This window comes from Cupressus sempervirens, chromosome 4 (assembly GCF_028749045.1).
Source record: "Cupressus sempervirens isolate cs-2001-9-10 chromosome 4, ASM2874904v1, whole genome shotgun sequence".
NCBI lineage: Eukaryota > Viridiplantae > Streptophyta > Pinopsida > Cupressales > Cupressaceae > Cupressus > Cupressus sempervirens.
In genome coordinates, this window is record NC_143121.1 from 856864086 (window position 1) to 856884252 (window position 20167).

At 37.6% G+C, this 20167-nt stretch overlaps 1 protein-coding gene across 1 annotated transcript; it reads right to left on the minus strand.

Moving 5' to 3' along the window:
- Positions 1-206: 206 nt before the first annotated feature.
- Positions 207-1564, minus strand: LOC149564104 (xyloglucan endotransglucosylase protein 1-like). Its single transcript, XM_089827184.1, has 4 exons — positions 1349-1564; positions 1142-1242; positions 834-1027; positions 207-708 (listed from the first exon to the last, which is right to left on the minus strand). The coding sequence occupies exons 1-4, from the start codon at positions 1500-1502 to the stop codon at positions 342-344; spliced, it is 816 nt and encodes a 271-aa protein (XP_089683310.1). The 5' UTR covers positions 1503-1564; the 3' UTR covers positions 207-341.
- Between the last annotated feature and the right edge of the window lie 18603 nt (positions 1565-20167).

The following is a 20167-nucleotide window of genomic DNA, read 5'->3' on the forward strand; positions in this document are numbered from 1 at the left end:
AGCTCCCATTGCGGGACGCGTAAGGTGCTGATTCATTTTACGGACACTGGAGATCCTCCGAAAACAATCTTTAGATCACTCTTTTTAAGTGTAAGGATGATAATGTGCGACTTAATGAGCAAAATTCTAAACCTAAATGGATCATTAATTTGACACTTCAGACAACCCCAGGAATATAGAGTAACATCACCCACAGCAAAAGGAGATTTGAAACTCTGAGAAGGAATATATATATTAGGATTTGTTGGTTACAAATGTAGCCTTTTGGGCTTAGAATTGAAAGAATAAAAGAATTCGGCGGAACTTGCTGGAGGTTGATCCTTTTTAACTCAGTCTAAACTCTAGCGAGTGCACTCGGCAGGAAACTCCTGTGGGAACCTTTTGCTGTCTGTACAGTAATTGTAAATCATGTAATTCTTCCTCACCCATTCAAGTTTCTGCTGCTCAGTCGACTCCAGCGCCTCTGCAGCGTACCATGAATTCACAGAGCAATCAGAGGAGGCAGAGCATGTCTCCGCTTTGAAATTTGCATAAGACGCCACAAATGGGGATTTGCTCCAGTCGATCTTTACCGCACCACCTCTGGTCGCCCACTCGTCAGCGTTCCAGAGGCTCGAATATATTCTCATCGCTTGATTCTTCGGATATGCCACGCCCAAATCCTCGCTGTTCTTGAACACTCTCACCGGCGTTCCATCCACGGAAAACCTGCACAATATCAGAAATAAACATTATTAACTAGAATATTAAGGATGTTAAAAGCTCAAGGGCCAGGCCAAAGAGGGCATTGCCTAATTGATATATAAGTTGTGGGGATATTAGTATCAACTCACATGATCTGCTTGGGATTCCAGAGGAGGGAGTAGGTGTGGAAGTCTGCGGTGGGGTCGAACCAGAGGTAGAATTGCTGCTCGCGGTTGCCTTTGCCCTGAGAGAACACATTGGTGTGCATTATGTACGGATCTCCCGACAGGTTTCCCAGGAATTCAAAGTCTATCTCGTCGTGTGTAGCCCCTTGTGAGGAAAGCTGCAGCAGAACATGAAGAGTACATTTTATTAGGCCATGCCGAAATTCCCAACACAATACAAATACCGACCACCGCTAATTTCAGAAAAAAAAGAATTGAAGGGACTGACTCACATAATATGCAGTAACGGTACCGGCCGAGTTACCGGCTACCAGCTTGATTTGCATATCAATCTTGCCAAAGAGATATTCATTCTTTGATTGGAACCCCAAACCTGTTTTCACACACCAGAGGCAGAGGACGATATAAGAATCCATTCATCGTACTCTAAAAATTACACACATATATATAAGCAGTAACCAAATGATCAGATGAAGTACCTGAGGACTGATCGAGAGCAAGCTGCAAGTTTTGGCCATTTTCCAGTATTTTAGCACGATCATTTCCCCATGTGATGTCAAAGTCGTTATAAAAATCTGCAGAAACATAGTGGGAGAGTAAGCTAAAGAGGATACATAGAATGAGATGGTCCATTGGGAATGCAAGACGAGAATGTAGAAAGTGGGAATACTGATAGAGCTAACGATGTGAATGTTGATTGCAGAGGAATATGAGTCGGATTTATATAGAGGTAGGATGAGGAAGGGAAGGAAAGTAGGAAGAAGCTTTGCCTAAACGCGGGATGAGAGTTGGAGCGCACTTCGCATTTGGAGCGTGAAGAGACTATTGTTGTGTACAGCTGGCGAAGGTGTGCGCTTGCTCAAACAGTTGTATTCCATGAGTTCGACGCTTCTTACAATGCATTTTCTGACGTCTCATTATCTGCTGAGCAGTCAAACGAGTGAAAGCTGGAGAGCGACTATTTGGACCAGCGACCTATCCGGTGGGCTGTATAATAACATTGTTTAATTATGATACATTTTTTATTTATTAAAAGAAGAGATGCTTAATAATTATTTAGAACAGTTTTTTAGGTCATTAATGTCATTAATTATTCAGAGTCTATCGGATTGAGACGCATAACCTTTTGATCTGAACATTATAAAAAAAATTCTTTACGCTTCAAAACATGTTTAGCAATCTAATTTTAAGAGTTAATTGTTTGGTAATATTCGATCTTGCTACTTATTCTAAATTAGCTTTATTAATTTTTATTTTTTAAATAAAATTATTAATAGTTATTTTTCTAGTCAAAATTTAAAGAAAAAAATTGTAGTGTCACATCTCATAAATAAGATTGACAAAGATTAAAAGAAAATGAGCAATGATTTATATTCAAATACAAGAGTTCTTGTAGAGGTTGAGTTCCTACCTTTTGGAAAGGCGAAGTCAATAACTTGTTTGCTGAAAAATGGAATCAAATATGCCAATTTATTATATAAATCATGATGGATTTATCTTTTAAGTATATGGATTGAGTCTTTGTTGGCTTAGATAGAGGTGAAAAATTGAGATTTCCTCTTATGTTTTCACCTCTTTTTCTACAATTTGTTTGAGAGCATTATAAAAATATCAAGTGTTATTTGTAATGTTTTGTAATTTATTATTTATTATTTTTATTTTGTAAAGACTATTCCTTGTTTCTAATTGGTTCGTAATATTTTGCTATTGTTTTTTTTTTTTTCATTTGTTCTTTGGCAAATTTCAAAATATTCGCACATTTCAATTTGTATATTTGCTAAGATTGATATTTGCAATGGTGTATGCATTTTTAAAATACTTAAATTAAAATTTTAAAATGATTATTTTTCTAATATGAATACGAGATTTTACTTTTTATAAAACTTAGACTTTAATATTTTTACAATTTAACATACAACTATATCCACGTGTCTATATATTATAAACCATAGTTAGAAATAAGAAAAGTAAATGTGCACTGATCGAAAATAGTTATAAAACTAAATAATCACTTAAAGAAATTAAAGATATCATGATTTTGTACATGTAAGGTTTTGTATTCTAGAATCACCTAACTTTTAGTAACAAAGTTTGTTTCTACAAACATAATTATTTAATTATTTTAATACTTATTAAAGTAATAATTGGAGCATGTAGCTTTTAACATTTTTAACATTCTTTTAGAAAATTGTGAGAATTATCTAAGATGTTGTAATTGCTTATATTAGTAGTTGATAAGTACTACATTTATAGTTTTGAAATTATTGTTATTAGGATTTAAATATTATAATATTTGTAGGTCAAAACCACGCTCAATAATCTTTAGACTAATGCTTAAATCATAAAAACATCTTCTAAAATACTAAATCTTATTCTCATAATAGTCATTTCTCTTAATATTATACAAATGTTATATTATATAAAACTTATATTTATTAAAAGTGTGTCCAATTATATTTGTATAGTAATTGTGCTTTTAGATTTGGTTGTGTACTCTCTTTTTTTAATAGAGTAAAATTGAAAAGGTACATTTTTAGAAACTTTTTAACACAACCAAATGAAAAGCTTACTAATAAAAATAAAAAAAATACAATCAAATGAAAAAGAAAAAAAATAGATAATTGTATATAGATTGTAGAAACCTGTTAACATTAATATAATTAAATTTTAATAACTCTTCATTCATGAGAAACTATCAGATGCACGAATCTATTAAAAAAATAAAAGTTATAATTATAAAATAATTAAATACGAAATATAAAATCAAATAATATAAGAAAAAAAGTAACGATAAATTTAATATGACTAATTTATAACTATGAACTATAAATATATTTATAAATACTATTATTTTATAACATAATTAAAACATTTTAATCAAAACTAATTTATTTATAATTTTGTAACATATTTTTTTATCAAAATTAATTTATTAATAATCAAATTTTAAAAATAGATTATATATAAAGAAGAAAAGTAATATGATTTTTTTCTTTAAATTAATATAGCGGCACCAAAAAAAAATTTATTCCATTATATTCTGGGCACCAAGAGTTTTATGGAGATGAGGCCCTTTAGGATTTCTTTGATTTCATTTTTCTTGATTTTTTGTTTGCAATCTGTGTCAAACACAATGAACAAGGCTTATTGATAATTCCCAAGAACTAGAAATATGATAGAAATTGTTGTTGTTCTGGAAACTCTCATAAATGATTTCTTTCTCTGTCTTGTTCAAAAGATTCAATTTTTCATTACTAGTTACACAATCTCTAGAGTGAAGGACTTTTATTATTATTATTTCCTATAGCTCATCTCTTCTCTGGCATGGAAGCTACGACTTTGCGACACAATGCCTGATTGGGCAGGTCTTTCAAGTCGCCAACATCTTTTCAAGTATTTTTTATTTTAAAAAATATTTTTTCTGCCCAAGAAATCGGCCTATGGCCAATGAGAATTAAGAAATTAGAATGTGGAAAATGAATTAAAAATTATAATGCCCCAAACCTTAGCTTCGAATATAGTTTTGTCATCAAAAAAATAATGCAATCAGGGTAGGGGAGGCAAACAAAAACTGTAGTTCTCGGCATTATATAAGATAGGGACAAATAATGTGTAGTGGAACAAATATGTTCTTTCATATTCTCGTCACATTAAAGTTGGTGTAATGTTAGTAAAGTGGGTATATTTTCTTTCTTAAGGAATTCAATCTTTAAACATGACAAAATATGAGGGAGTGTGTTTATACTCACTTTACCAAGATTAATGAATATTCATGTTTAAATAAAATGAATATTTGATTTGCAAAGGAATCACAAAGTTCACAAAAAGAATGCTCATTTAAAACATTGCATTACACATTTAGACTTAACAATGAATTCCAACAAATTTTAAACATAGATTTTCCAATTTTTTATTCTCTAGATCCCCATGGAATTAAAAACATAAAGAATCAATAGGAACACTCTACCATATTGAAAACAAGAAATGTTTGAAGAAGCTCTCTCTTTATTTGTTTTAGGTTCAAATTAGTACAATGGGATATTATCATTCCTTCCAAAGTGAAATATATTTATTTCTCTAAAGCAAAGAAATAGTAACAAAAAAAAAAAAAAACATCACAACTTCTCTAGCAAGGCAAACCAAAAATTTAATTTTATGTAGTGTAGACTTGTATTTTCAATTGCATCCTATTCTTGTGTGCCTAGTCTTCAATGGAAACTAGCAGTATTGAGGAATTTTATTTATAGGATTTTCAAATCACTAGGGTACATATTCTTCCAAGTTAAATATCATAAAATATGTATTATTTAATTTTACAAATAATCAAAGACAATATTCTTGAAATAAGTAAACATTTCTTATGGGATTATGTGTTTTAATACTTCAATGTAAGTGTTCATTTTACATTCTACATTTGAGATATGCAAGCAATGTTCAAATATGTGAGAAAAAGATAGGATCTTAAAAAAGAGTACAATTGAATGCCTTGAAATATAGGTTAATATAGAAATAAATTACACAATAATGTTTCTATTATAATTGTTTGTTGATAAAAATAAGAACTTCAACATCATGAGAAGTGTTTTTATTATTTATATTATTATATCCACTTCATACTCTTCTCATCTTTGATGTAGCTTAGGAAGTTATGCAAAGTGTAAGAATCTGCCTTAGGGCAGAATTTACCCAAGACCAAGGAACTCAAAACAAAAGCACAAATTAGACCAGAGTATGATCAGAATACCTGTATAGTATTCAATTCTATGTACAAGTACACTAGGAGTGCCTCAATATAAAGGCCTCTAAGATGCATCTAGAATGCCTCGGAATCAGCATCATGATAAGTCCAACAACTAGGCACATGTGCACTAGATATGGATTATCCTCCATTATACACGAAAGTAAGTGCAATGATGTGAGGATAAGCCTACAAAGGTGAAACACGCAAATCAGTGTTGTAGACAACATGTGCTAAATTAGGAGTGCAAAAAACTATGTTGTCTACATGACAACTGTAGAAGATGCACAAAAGTGTCTCATAAAGAGAAATAATAAAATAATGCACTAACCTAAGTAAACTTAAGTAAAGTGTAAATAGTAAATACCTATTTACACCAACACCCCCCCTTAAGTGCAACTTAGGGGAATGTACTTAAGCTCACTAATGCATAATGGGTCCCGGCTACTAGGCCATGTTAGGTACCCATGTACAAAAGCAATGCTAAAATAATGCAATGCAATCTCTCATAAAGCAGAGAAAGAGGGAAAACCACAATAGAGAAAGAGAGAGAGAAGAAGACCTCATAAGAGGAAAAAATCCCTCCCATAAGAAGAAGAAGAGAGAAGTCAAGGGACTCCACTATCTGCAACATCCCACACCCCCAAGAGATCTCATAAATGAGTATACTTGACCTCGGGGAAGGGTTTGGTGAAAATATCAGCGACCTACTCTGCTATAGGACAGTACTGAAGTGCAATGATCTGCTCATGTATTCGCTCTTTGATATAGTGCATGTGAACCTTAATGTGCTTTGTTCGCTGATGTTGAACTGGATGCTTAAAGATTTCAATGGCACTTTGATTGTCACAATGAATAACTGTCGGCTTAGGTAGATCGAATCCAAACTCCTCCAAGATGTGTTGTAACCAAAGAGCCTTTGTAGCTGCATTGACAGTCCCTCGATACTCAGCCTCTATGGAAGAAAGAGCAACATTGTTCTGCTTCTTACTTTGCCAACAAATAGGGCCGAAACCAAGGTGAAATATGTACCTTGAAGTAGACTTCTGAGAATCTAAGTCTCCTGCATAGTCTGAATCTGTGTATCCAATCAACTAAAGCCTTGTACCTGCTGCATAATGAATCCCATGTGTGTCTGTTCCCTTGATATAATGCAAAATACGCTTGGAAGCCTTCTAATGAAGCTCATGAGGTTCTTGCATAAAGCGTGAAACTATACCAACTGCAAAGGCAATATCAGGGCGTGTGTGTGTCAAGTAGATAAGGCTCCCAACTAACTGTCTATATAATGTTGCATCAACAAGTGGAGTTGTGCACTTAGTCTCTAGCTTGACACCTGATAGGAAGGGAGTAGGAGCAGGTTTATAGTCACTCATGTGAAACCGAGAAAGCAAGTCAAGAGCATACTTGGGTTGTGCAAGTGAAATACCTGTTGAAGACTATATGATCTCAATGCCAAGGAAGTAGTGTAGAAAACCCAAGTCTGTCATGGCAAATCTATCCTGGAGAGAGGTCTTGACACTGGCTATGATGGATGCAGTGCTTCCTGTAATGATCAAGTCATCAACATAAAGATCAAGTGAGAGTCATCTTGCTAAAGAATTTAAACATTCGAATCAGAATGATATCTTCTGAAACCTACTAAGAGGAGAAATGAATCCATTTTGGCATTCCAAGCCTAAGGAGCCTACTTTAAACCATACATAGACTTCTTTAATCTGCAAACCATAGTAGAATCCTGTACGAACCCCTGTAGTTGCTCCATATAAATTTCCTCATGAAGGTCACCATTAAAAAATGCACTCTTAACATCCATCTGGTGTACAACCCATCCTTGAGCTGCAGCAATTGCTAGTGTCAAGCGAATGGAGTTCATTTTGGCAACCAGTGCAAAAGTCTCTATATAGTCAATACCTGGAACTTGCGAGAAACCTTTGGCAACTAGTCTAGCCTTATGTTTATCAACACTTCCATCCACTGCAAATTTGGTTTGATAGATCGACTTGCATCGAACCACTTTTCTTCTCTTAGGAAGGGGAACTAAGTCCCATGTGTTATTTTTCATCAATGAATTGTATTCTTCCTCCATAGCTTTATCCCATTCTGAAATCCCTGATGCTTCCTTAAAATACTGTGGCTCTGAAGCAATGGCTATGTATGCATGTGGAAATGACTTGTGTTGTGACCTAGTCCTCCAAGTGCCTAAAGGATTTCCCACCAATGAACCTGTTGCACCAAGAGTTTGTTGTGCCCAACGAGGTTTAGTGGAGGAAGATGAAGGAAGGTCCTCAACTATTTGTTGACCCTATGAAGGTGGTGTCTTGTGAGTCAAGGTTGGAGAAATTTCATCTTCCAAGTCACTTTCATCACTATGATTACTATCCACATAGGAGGAAGAAGGAGGAGTTGAAGAAGCCAAGTTTGGACATGTCTCTTCAAAATGAACACTCCTCTCATAGAAGATTTCATGAGTCTCTGGATCCATTAATTTATATGCCTTGAGATGATCAGGATATTCAACAAATATGCATGGTTTTCTTTGTGGTTCTAATGCCTTTCGCTTTTGTGGAGGTATCTTAGCCCATGCTGGACAAACAAAAACTTTGAAGTGCTTAACACTTGGTTTCCTGCCACACCATGCCTCAAAAGGTGTTATTCCATCTAAGGCCTTATGCGGACTTTGGTTTTGAATGTAGTTGGCACAGCACATGGCTTCAGCCCAAAACACTTGATTGAGAGTCTTGTGTTGAAGCATGCAAGTAGTCATTTCCTGAAGGGTTCTATTCTTTCTTTCAGCTACACCATTTTGTTGTGGCATGTATGCAACTAAATGTTGAAGATCTATCCCCTCATGTGTGCAATAGTCTATAAGTTTGGAGTTGATATATTCTCTGCCATTGTCTGTCCTTAGAATCTTGATGGTTTTCCCAGATTTCTTCTCAACTCGAGCTTTGAATGTGATAAAGTTGTCAAAGACTTCACTCTTATGACCAAGGAAAAAGGCCCAACTGTACCTTGAAAAGTCATCAATAAATGTGAGAACATAGCGGGCCTTACCAAAAGAAGGTACTAGAAAGGGGCCAGCTACATCACTATGTACCAATTCTAGAACAGCAGTTGCCTTCCAAGACTTCCCCTTGTCATATTTCTCTTCGGGATGTTTACCTGCTTCACAACCTGGACATACTCCCTTTGAAAACTTGACTTGAGGTAGACTAATGACCATTTCCTTGCTGCTTAATTGTTGAAGGTAGCGATAATTAAGGTATCCAAATCTTTCATGCCATAGTTTACTTTGAGTGTTTGAATGAATCAACAAGGCAAGAGACGTGGACTTAGGCACAAAATGTGAGAAAGAATAAAGTCTAGTCTCATGGTTTTCCTTTCCAATCACCACCATTGAATCATCTTGGAGATTCTTCACTACTACTATGTCGGGGAGGAACTCTACTTTTTTGCCACATCCATAGTGAGTGATTTGATAGATGGAGACAAGGTTGGTGCTTAGGCTAGGAACATGAAGTACATCCTTGAAGATGCTATTCTCTAACTCAACATTCCCTTTACCTTCTACTTCAATTTGAGTATCATTTCCCACATAGATGTAAGGTACATTTGAAGTTTTTAAAGAGGAAAATTGCTTCCTTGAAGCACCCATATGATGAGTTTCTCCTAAATCTAGAACCCATTCCTTTGCATTATTAGTACTTGCAACTAAAGCTTGGCCCTTGCCCTTGGAAGTGGTGGAAGAACTCTTGTCTTTGTATGCATTTGGAACATCAATTTTGTGTTTCCTCATAATGTTAACCAATTCATCAATCTGCTTATCTTTGCACTAATGTTCTTCATGTCCATTCTTCTTATAGTAGGAACATGTTTTCTTCTCCTTCTTGTTGGAATTGTTCCCCTTTTGATTGTTCTTGGAAGAAGACTTTCCTTGTTGTGAAGAAGAATGTTGAGTGGAAGAAGATTGACTTGTGGAAGATTGTTGTTTTGAGGAGGACTGTTGTGTGTCATCTTGTGGCTTGGCCTTCCATTGCTTCTGCTTCTTGTTTGAGTTTTTACCACTTGAATTACCTTCATTTGCTACCAAGGCTTTGGTTTCGGAAGACTTGAGAATTCCCATACCCACTAGATTGTCATGTTCTAGGATCAACATTTCTGAGAATTTCTCAAATGAAGGCTTAACATAGGCACTACCCATTGTTAATTTGTGTGCATTAAAGCTAGAAACAAAAGGAGCATATTCAGGTGGAAGATGAGTCATGATATGTTTGATCATCTTTCCATCTTTAATGGGTTCACCACAATCCTTCAATTGTGCCCTATACATTTCTACTTGGGTAAGATAGTCTTTAATTGCGTCAAAATTTCTAGGATCCAACTTGAGAAGTTTATCCTCTATTGTGTAAGCCATGTCTTCATCTACTATCCCATACAAAGCTTCTAGTTTATCACAAATGTCTATTGGATCTGTAAGCTTCCTAATGTGAAATTTGACAAGATTAGAGATATTTTTCAACAAGGTTCCTAAGGCCATCTCTTGTTTGGATTCCTAGTCTTCTTTATACGAGCTTCATCAGCATCAGCAGGAGGTTTCTTGGCTACACCAGTGACATAATGCCATAAACCTTTTTCTACCAATGGCTCTTTAGTGTTTTCTTTCCAAGTAGAATAATTATGTGGAGTTAACTTTGAAAAAGAACCCATAATGCAAGAACACAAGATAAAGGAGACACAGTACACAGTACACACCCCCCCTTTTCACTCAATCAAAAAATCCCCCCCCACCCCTCCAAATAAATGATTTTGACACTTTGTATATAGTGCGTTTACAATGGGCCACTTGCCAAAATGGACAAAGTGGACTTTCTGATTTTGCTGATTACAACCTCTGTATAGAGTACAAATCTAGACTATTACAATGTAACTCAAAATTACATCAATTATGTAGCATTACAATGCAAAACAAGACTTATCTCTGAAAGTGATACTTTTGTCCAAATAAGACTATAATTTGACTGCAGATCTAAAAACTAGACAAAAAAAAATACACTTTAAAAAAAAATGGAACCTAAAAAGGAGTCCAGATAAGCCCATACGATGCATTTGAAGTTGCAAAAAGAAAGATTAGACAGGTACAGTCGCCAAAAACTATGATTTCTGACCAATCCATGCACCAAAACCATAAACAAATTGTACCACTAAAAAATTCAAAAAAATTTACCAAAAATCATAAAAAATTGCACCTGATTTGGAGTCCATATGACCAGGTTATGGTTGTTTGAAGTCGGGCTACCAAATCAAAAATGCATCTGAAGAGGGGTCTGCAGAGGAAAATACTTTGTTAAATTTGACGTCCAAACGATGTCGCAGCACTTGAAAAATGCCCTTGAATGATGGTTAGATGGCTATTAATTTTAGGCTGCAGTTTTGCTGACGTCAACATCTGTTAGGCTGTGATGACGTCACTCGGTATAGAAGATGATGTGTCACTATACAGATCTGTACGGATCGGGTAAACATGGACAGCTGACTGTGCTCGATGTGGATATACGGCCTTCTACATGGACGATTTGACTCAGCACGGACATGTCAAGGTTATTGCAAATGTGTCGCATGTCAGACTATTGTGTCAACAAAGGAGGTGGAAAATATTTCCGCGTGGCAGGCGAAGATATTTCCACATGTCCGATGCAGGTTGCTGCAGGATCCGCGTGGCCGAATGCTTTCTGTGATGCGGTCACTGTACGCAAAAGGGCCTGTCAAAGGTTGAGATGCCAGATTGAACAAAGGCATTGCTGGTTTCTTTTTCAACACCAGCATTGGGACTATTATGTTTAGTCCCACATTGGTAATCTGTGGGGTTTTTGCACATTGTAAAAGGCAACCCGAAGACAATCATAAACAAAGGGCTTCCCCGTGGTTGGGAAGTGCTCGCCATCGGGTGGGTAGAAGGTTTGCTACCAGGTATGAATGTCAAAAAATGTAAAAGGGGCTGCCAAAGTTTGCAAAATCGTTATTTGTTCGCCGAAAATTATATGGGGTTAATTGTCATCAGGGAATTTGTAGAGGCTACAGTCGAAGGTTGTGCTCGGCCTGTCGTTTGAATTTAATAATATCTCTGAGACAATAAAAAATAATATTCCACCAACAAATAACAGAGCCAAGCTGGGGTGTCACTGCCCAGTTCGGCAAAAAATATTTCTTCCCTATATGCCCGAGTGGGCAGAAAATAATTCCAAAACAAAATTTTGAAAAATGCAGGAAAATAGCAAAATTTTAGATCTAAAAATTAAAATTAATAGATCAAATAAGACCATACCCAGATTTGCAGATCGGGCCTTCGGGTTCCAATTTGCAAAAAAAAAATTGCCTCTGGGTTGACTATGACCTAAAATAGGCAAATTTATAGTCAATCTTCACCGAATCTTTACTCTGGATGTAATGGCGAGGTTCGCTTCAGCTCTAGACGCTCCCAATTGTAGCTGATGCTTCAGATTTGAATCAGGTCCCTTAAAGAGATGAAGCAACGAGGTCTCCAATGGCTATGTGACGAGTATCTCCCTCTACTCTAATACCATGTAAGAATCTGCCTTAGGGAAAAATTTACCCAAGACCAAGGAACTCAAAAAACAAGCACAAATTAGACCAGAGTATGATCAGAATAATTGTATAGTATTCAATTCTATGTACAATTACACTAGGAGTGCCTCAATATAAAGGCCTCTGAGATGCATCTAGAATGCCTTGGAATCAGCATCATGATAAGTCCAACAACTAGGCACATGTCCACCAGATATGGGTTATCCTCCATTATGCACGAAAGTAAGTGCAATGATGTGAGGATAAGCCTACAAAGCTGAAACACGCACATCAGTGTTGTAGACAACATGTGCTAAATTAGGAGTGCGAAAAATTGTGTTGTCTACATGACAACTCAGTGAATGATGCAAACTCTTGTGGTGTAGACACCATGTGCATAATTAGAGTTGCGTACTTCTATGTTGTCTACATGACAACTGTAGAAGATGCACAAACTCCTAAGTGTCTCATAAAGAGAAATAATAAAATAATGCACTAACCTAAGTAAACTTAAATAAAGTGTAAATAGTAAATACCTATTTACACCAACACAAAGGAAGGGATGCAACCATATGACCATTTAAATAGTATAAATATGCATAATACAATGAGTGAATGATGTGTGCACCTTGTAACAAACTAGGAGAGATGGTATGCTCTAGGTGCTTGTGAAAATAATTTCTTTGGAAGTGGGAGTATATATGTCAAATCTACATAGGATATCTTCAATGGAATCAAAACAACTACTCTCGCACTGGAATATTTAGAATTTAATAAAGGAAAACATAATTTTTAGGTAATTGAATCAAATAACAAATTTAAGATCCAAATACATTTTAGGCAATGCTTATAGTCCTTCAAAAAATTATGGAAAAATGCACATATCTAAAAAGTATAATAATCGTGACTTTGTATAAAAGCTATGATTTCATTCTAAAGAGTACAAACACTAACATATTCGGACATCATTTACTTAATACAAATGTAATAACTCTACTTAATTCACATATTTAATGAAAGAAACCAATAGTAGGGCATATGCATCGAGTTGTGGTGCTAAAAAGGTGACAAGGAAATTTTTTTTTCCTATTTTAAAAAGCGTGTATGTGCTATAGCCCGTACACACTTTTAAAAAATAAAAAGTATATATGATGGGCTGCAAACCCGCAGCCCATCATTTTCATCAGTATTTTCTTCTACTCCTACAGCGAGCAGCGCGTACGCGAGTTGAAGACTCAACATTTGCACCACCATTTGCCAAAATACCTCCTCATCGATGAAATCCAAGACCACAAGCGCACCCACGACGATGCCGTAAGTGATATAAACCTAACTTTGCATTGTTTGATATATTTTTCATATTGTTTTGTAAGTTTTTTATATTCTTTTGTAGGGTTTTTACAAATTTCATTTAGATTTTTTTATTTATTTGAATTTCAATTGATTTTTTATCAGGAAATGTTCATAATCAACTAGAAAATCCACAAGAACATCAAAACCCTCAAGAACCCCAAAATCGAAACCCTCCTCAAGAAGAAGAACAAATTCCACAACCCGAACCAATTGCAAGACCTCCACCAGGCACACAAGAAAATATAAGAAATGAAATAGAGAGAAGCAAAACTGAATTAGAAGGAATCATTGCTCGGTTGAAAGAATCCAGACAAACCAATCCAATGAGGGCTCAATTGGCATCATCCCTCGAATCCATTAACACTCAGATAGTCTCTGTATTCAATCTAATGAGCCAACTGGATCTGCTCGACATTTTAATGTCTCAAGTATTGCCTCGTGGTCTGACTCGCGAACTTTCCAAAGATTCTTATAATGTGGTTTTCCACCATATTTTATCAAGTGGACATTTGATGTGATAACAAGATTTGAATAATGAAGAATCTTCCTCTCTGTTTGCCAATCCTCGAATAACCACAAGTTAGGGTTCTTCATAGAATATCGTCTAAGCCATGTGTCGGTTACAACCACCACACCGACATGGTACTCTAAACCTTCACCATCTATAACCGAGTGATCCAATTTTTGTTTGGCTTGAACACAACGACACAAATAATAATATGTCCCTTCTTCATTGTCTTCAGGTGCAATAACAGCAAAAACATGGCCTGCAGTGACAAATGTACAAAATGCGGTCATTAATTCAGAAAATATTTGCGTAAAAGTTATAAAGTTACATATTGAAATTACAAAGATATATAAATATATATATTACCAGGTTGTACTAGATCAGACAAGCGGTCAAAGTCAATAGACGATTCCATCTGTACCATTTCCAGTGCTTGTGGGGGACGATAGGTGTCAATTGGGTCCAAAATCCGTATATCCCATTTGTCCACCCATTCAATCAACTCACAGTCCTCCCAATTTTCCTCTGCACATGATGGACAATAGCATGCCATTTTTTGTGTGTGGATACTCCATGAACCTGCATCAGAGCTTCTAAAAGAGTGCAACTCACTGGATCCTGTTAGTGTGCAACAATCCTGATATGGTGCAATGTTAGTATTATCTATCAACCAAAAAAATCTACGAACCGTAGACTCACCTTCCTTACCTGGACCATTTGTAGCGTTACACTACTAGACGATGGATTTTGCATCTGTCAATATTGCTCCATCTTTGTACTTTAGTTCTTCATGAGCTAAGGCTCTTTTGATGCATGCGCCTGCACCATCGTGCTCTCCCTTTCCATGACCAGCCTCTGTGAAATTCCACATGTATTGAATTCTACACAACTTGTGCATCCTGCTCAACCAATAGAACATTCATGCATTCTTGAATTGAGATGCACAATTGTCTGACCAAATAATGTGCTGACGATATGTGATGCCCTTGTTAGCCAAATCTCCATAAAATAGTTGAAAACAACCATGTACGAACTCCGTAGAATGTGATCGATCATCGGTGATGTAAAAATGGTACTCTCTCAAAATCTTTTTGTCATCCTCTGTACTTGTAGGTGAATGCATGAATGTTATGTGAACAAATATGGAAACCTGTTGAGAAGTATAATACTTTGCTTACACCTCATTTTGTGGTTGTAGTGTGTAGTTCTCTGCGAAATCTACAACCGAAACAATGGTATCCAGTGGAAACATATCCTTGCACAACTTGAATTGCAAATCCAGCCATCGAGCTCTATGGGTATGCCTTGCATACTCGTAAATAATGTTTTCACAAAAAATCTTCATGAACTCATACACTGGAATCTTTTCAATGAGTAAATCACATCTTTTACCATGTTTCCCATCTTTTAGAGCATATGTCACTGTCTTAAATTTTCCGTAATCTACTATTTCATTTCCAATTGCATGTGTACTATCCATATGTTGACAAGTTGATAAAAGTTGCAAAGATCCACAAAATAAGCACGTACCATCCAAGCATGATGTCTTGTAAAATTGTTGGTCATCTCTTATTTCACATAAAATGTTGGATATGAATTCCCTTGAAGATCTTGGTGGCTCATTTATGTCACAATCCTGCAAAACAAACTGAGAATGCAAAATTACGCATATATGCCTAAAAACATCAAAATGGTTAGAAAATTCAATATGTATCCTACAACAACAAGTTGTGCGTGTGTGATTTATCTTCACATAAAAAGGTTTACCCATTTCAAAAAATCTTTGACTTATTCGAATTTGAGGATACATACCAATAAATTTTGCAAAAAATTGTGTCTGAGTTGTGTCCAAAAAATGTTTCGCATGTGGCTCGCGATTTTGGCTACCAATCCTCCTTCTTACAACATCTCTTTGATTAGGGGAAACACGTGTGTTATTTTTTCAAAAATCTTCGATCAATGATTTCAACACTTCACTAATTTCTTTATCCTTTCGCAGTAGTCTACCACTAAATGTCCATAACTCATTTTTTGTTGGATCTTCCAATCTCTCACACCTTAGCATGGCTCTCCTTAGAGTACCTCTACCAATTTTTAATGTTTTGCTTGTCTTTCTCATGAATCGAGCTTTTTTAATTTGGCTACTTACTATTGTCGATGTAAGTACTCGTCTTGCAATATTACTATCTTTGGTGCATAATTTAGAACCCACTTTGTCATAAGCATTCATTAGATTCTTTACAATGTTTTTTTCATTTGAATCATCCATCGTTCTTAGCCCAAGAATCTTCATGATAGGCCTAAATTTTAAATTCCTCATCATTTCAACAAATAATTGGCATTGACCTATAATATTTAATTCATCAAAAAATAATCTCCACATACGATTAACTTTTCTTTGACAAGTACGCTTGCTAATCTTGTCAGGCATTGATTTCAAAATGTTACTATCAATATCAATCAAATATTTTGGTCTTTTAAAATGAGTTCTAGAAGGTGTTATAATCTCGTCAATTCTCTCAACATTTTGAACATCAACATAAGGTTGAGTGTATTGCGTACCTTGAACTAAAGATGATGTGCCTTGGCAATAAGATGCAAAAGATGGAATATCACCTACTTGATGTGTTGATGTTGTGCCTTCAACATGACATGATGGAGTGTGTATATCGTCGGATCTACAAATCGGTGTCTCTTCAACATGAGAGGATGATATGACTTTAACATTGGAAGATGGTGTAGCAGACGATATGACTCCAACATTAGAAGATGGTGTAGCTTCACAATTCAATTGTCTTCTTGAGCGTAACAGTCTCATTCATTCTCTTTGTCTTTCCAATTCTTCCTCTTTGTTTCTTGGTACCGGTGGTTCTTGATCCTCTTCGAAAGTCAATTCTTCATTATTGCTTTGCAATTTTCTTTGCTCACTTAGTAATTTCATTTTATCTCTTTTAATTGCCAAATATCTCTCCCTATCTTCATTTGTTTGATTTTTTGGTTTCTTCCTTGGCATGATGATGATTTCTACATGTCAAATTATTCAAACATTTGAATTACTTAAAATGTGTAAATTACAAATTATTCAAATACATATAAAAATTATAATTATTTGAATGAATACACAATATATATATAAAACGACTTGTCAAATTTCTAACCATTTCGAAATAACATTTCATTGAAACATACAAATTTCAATGAATTCACTATATATTAAACAACATGTCAAATTATAATCAAATTTGTATCTATATATCAACAAACAATATTTAAAATAGATTGCACTAACCTTTTCTATACAAGGAATATTCAAAAAGTCTTCAAATCGTGTATCCAATGATTGAATTTGGTGTTTGCTAGCTTCCAAAAGTGTTTGCCACCTTGAAATAGTGTTTGTTAGCTTGAAATAGTGTTTGCCACCTTGAAAGAGTGTTTGTTGTGTTCAAACCCACGATTTCTGTCGGGATAATAGAGTGCAGAATAGAACAAAAGCAGAGAATGAATGAAACGGGCCCCAAAGTTGCTTTTTGACCATTTTTAGGTGATTTCACATAGTGCGTACGTGCTATAGCGTGTACGCACTATGTGAGAACACATCACGCTCCACCCTCCCTACTCTCTCTCTCTCTCCCTACTCTCTCTCTCTTCATACTCTCTCTCCCCTCTCCCATCCCCTACACTCTCTCTCTCTCCCCTCTCCCATCCTTTACTCTCTCTTGCTCTCCCTCTCCCACCGCCTACTCTCTCTATCTCTCTCACCCTCTCTCCTCTCCCATCCCCTACTCTTTAGATCTCTCACACACACTCCCATCCTCCCTCTCCCACTTCTTACTCTCTCTCTATCTCTCCCCCATCTCCCTACTCTCTCTCACACTCTCACATCTGCTACTCTCTCTCTCCCATCCTCTAAACTCTCTCTTTTACAAATACACACTTCCATCCCCCTCTCTCTCTCCTCTCCCATCGCCTACTCTCTACTCTCTCTCTCCCATCCCCTACTCTCTCTCACAAACTCTCTCCCATCCCCTACTCTCACTCTCTCTCTCTCTCTCTCTCCCATCCCATTCTCTCTCTCTGCCACCTCCTACTCTCTCTCTCACTCTCTCCCATCCCCTACTCTCTCTTACACACACTCCCATCCGCCCCTCTCTCCCATCCGCTACTCTCTCTCTCTCTTGGGCTGCTCTCTCTCTCTCTCTCTCTCTCTCTCTCTCTCTCTCTCTCTCCCTTCTCCCACCACCTACTATCTCTCTCTCTCTCCCTCTCTACTCTCTCTCTCCCATCCCCTACTCTTACTCTCTCTCTCTCTCCAATCCCCAACTCTCTCTCACACTCTCTCTCATCCTTTCACTCTGTCTCTCTCATCTCGTACTCTCTCTCTCTCTCTACCACCTCCTACTCTCTCTCACACTCTTTCCCATCCTTTCACTCTGTCTCTCCCATCTCATACTCTCTCTTTGCCACCCCCTACTCTCTCTCACACTCTCTCCCATCCCCTACTCTCTCTCTTTCATAGACACACACACACACACACACACACACACACACACACACACACACACTCCCATCCCCCCTCTCTCTTCTCTCCCATCCCCTACTCTCTAGATTTGTCACATGCACTCCTATCCCCCTCTCTCTATCTCCCTCTCCTTACTCTCTCACACTCTCTCCCATCCCCTACTCTCTCTCTCTCACTCTCTCCCATCCCCTACTCTCACTCTCTCTCTCCCCCCATCCCATTCTCTCTCTGCCACCTCCTACTCTCTCTCACACTCTCTCCCATCCCCTACTCTCTCTTACACACACTCCCATCCACCCCTCTCTCCCATCCGCTACTCTCTCTCTCTCTCTCTTGGGCTACTCTCTCTCTCCCCTCTCCCATCCCCTAATCTCTCTCTTTTGCAGATACACACTCCCATCCCCCTCTCTCTCTCCCCTCTCCCATCCCTTACTCTCTAGATCGCTCACACGCACTCCCATCCCTCTCTCTCCTCCTCTCCCACTCCCTCTCCCACCACCTACTATCTCTCTCTCTCTCTCTCAAGTTCTCTCTCTCCCTCTCTACTCTCTCTCTCTCTCTCCAATCCCCAACTCTCTCTCACACTCTCTCCCATCCCCTACTCTCTCTGACACTCTCTCTCATCCTTTCACTCTGTCTCTCTCATCTCGTACTCTTTCTCTCTCTCTCTGCCACCTCCTACTCTCTCTCACACTCTTTCCCATCTTTTCACTCTGTCTCTCCCATCTCATACTCTCTCTTTGCCACCCCCTACTCTCTCTCACACTCTCACACTCTCTCCTATCCCCTACTCTCTCTCTTTCACAGACACACACACACACACACTCCCATCCCCCCTCTCTCTTCTCTCCCATCCCCTACTCTCTAGATTTGTCACACGTACTCCCATCCCTCTCTCTCCTCCTCTCCCACTCCCTCTCCCAGGTCACCTACTATCTCTCTCTCTCAAGTTCTCTCTCTCCCTCTCTACTCTCTCTCTCCCATCCCCTACTCTTACTCTCTCTCTCCCCCATTCCCAACTCTCTCTCACACTCTCTCCCATCCCCTACTCTCTCTCGCACTCTCTCCCATCCTTTCACTCTGTCTCTCCCATCATGTACTCTCTCTCTCTCTGCTGCCCCCTACTCTCTCTCTCACTCTCTCCCATCCTTTCACTCTATCTCTCCCATCCTTTCACTCTGTCTCTCCCATCCCGTACTCTCTCTCTGCCACCCCCTACTCTCTCTCACACTCTCACATTCTCTCCCATCCCCTACTCTCTCTCTTTCACAGACACACACACTCTTATCCCCCCACTCTCTTCTCTCCCATCCCCTACTCTCTACATCTGTCATGCACACTCCCATCCCCCCTATCTCTCTCCCTCTCCCTCTCCTACCGCCTACTAGATCTCTCTCTCTCAAGTTCTCTCTCTCCCTCTCTACTCTCTCTCTCTCTCCTATCCCATCCCTTACTCTCACTCTCTCTCTCTCCCATCCCATCCCTTACTCTCACTCTCTCTCTCTCTCTCTCCCATCCCTTACTCTCTCTCACACTCCCATCCCCTAATCTCACTCTCTGTCTCCCATCCCGTACGAGCTCTCTCCGCCACCACC

Coding starts and splice junctions, on each gene's coding strand:
- LOC149564104 (XM_089827184.1), bottom strand. CDS start 1,502: ATGGACCATCTCATTCTATGTATCCTCTTTAGCTTACTCTCCCACTAT. Junction 1,028..1,141: donor GTACCGTTACTGCATATTAT/GTGAGTCAGTCC, acceptor GTTCTGCTGCAG/CTTTCCTCACAAGGGGCTAC. Junction 709..833: donor TGGAATCCCAAGCAGATCAT/GTGAGTTGATAC, acceptor GATATTGTGCAG/GTTTTCCGTGGATGGAACGC.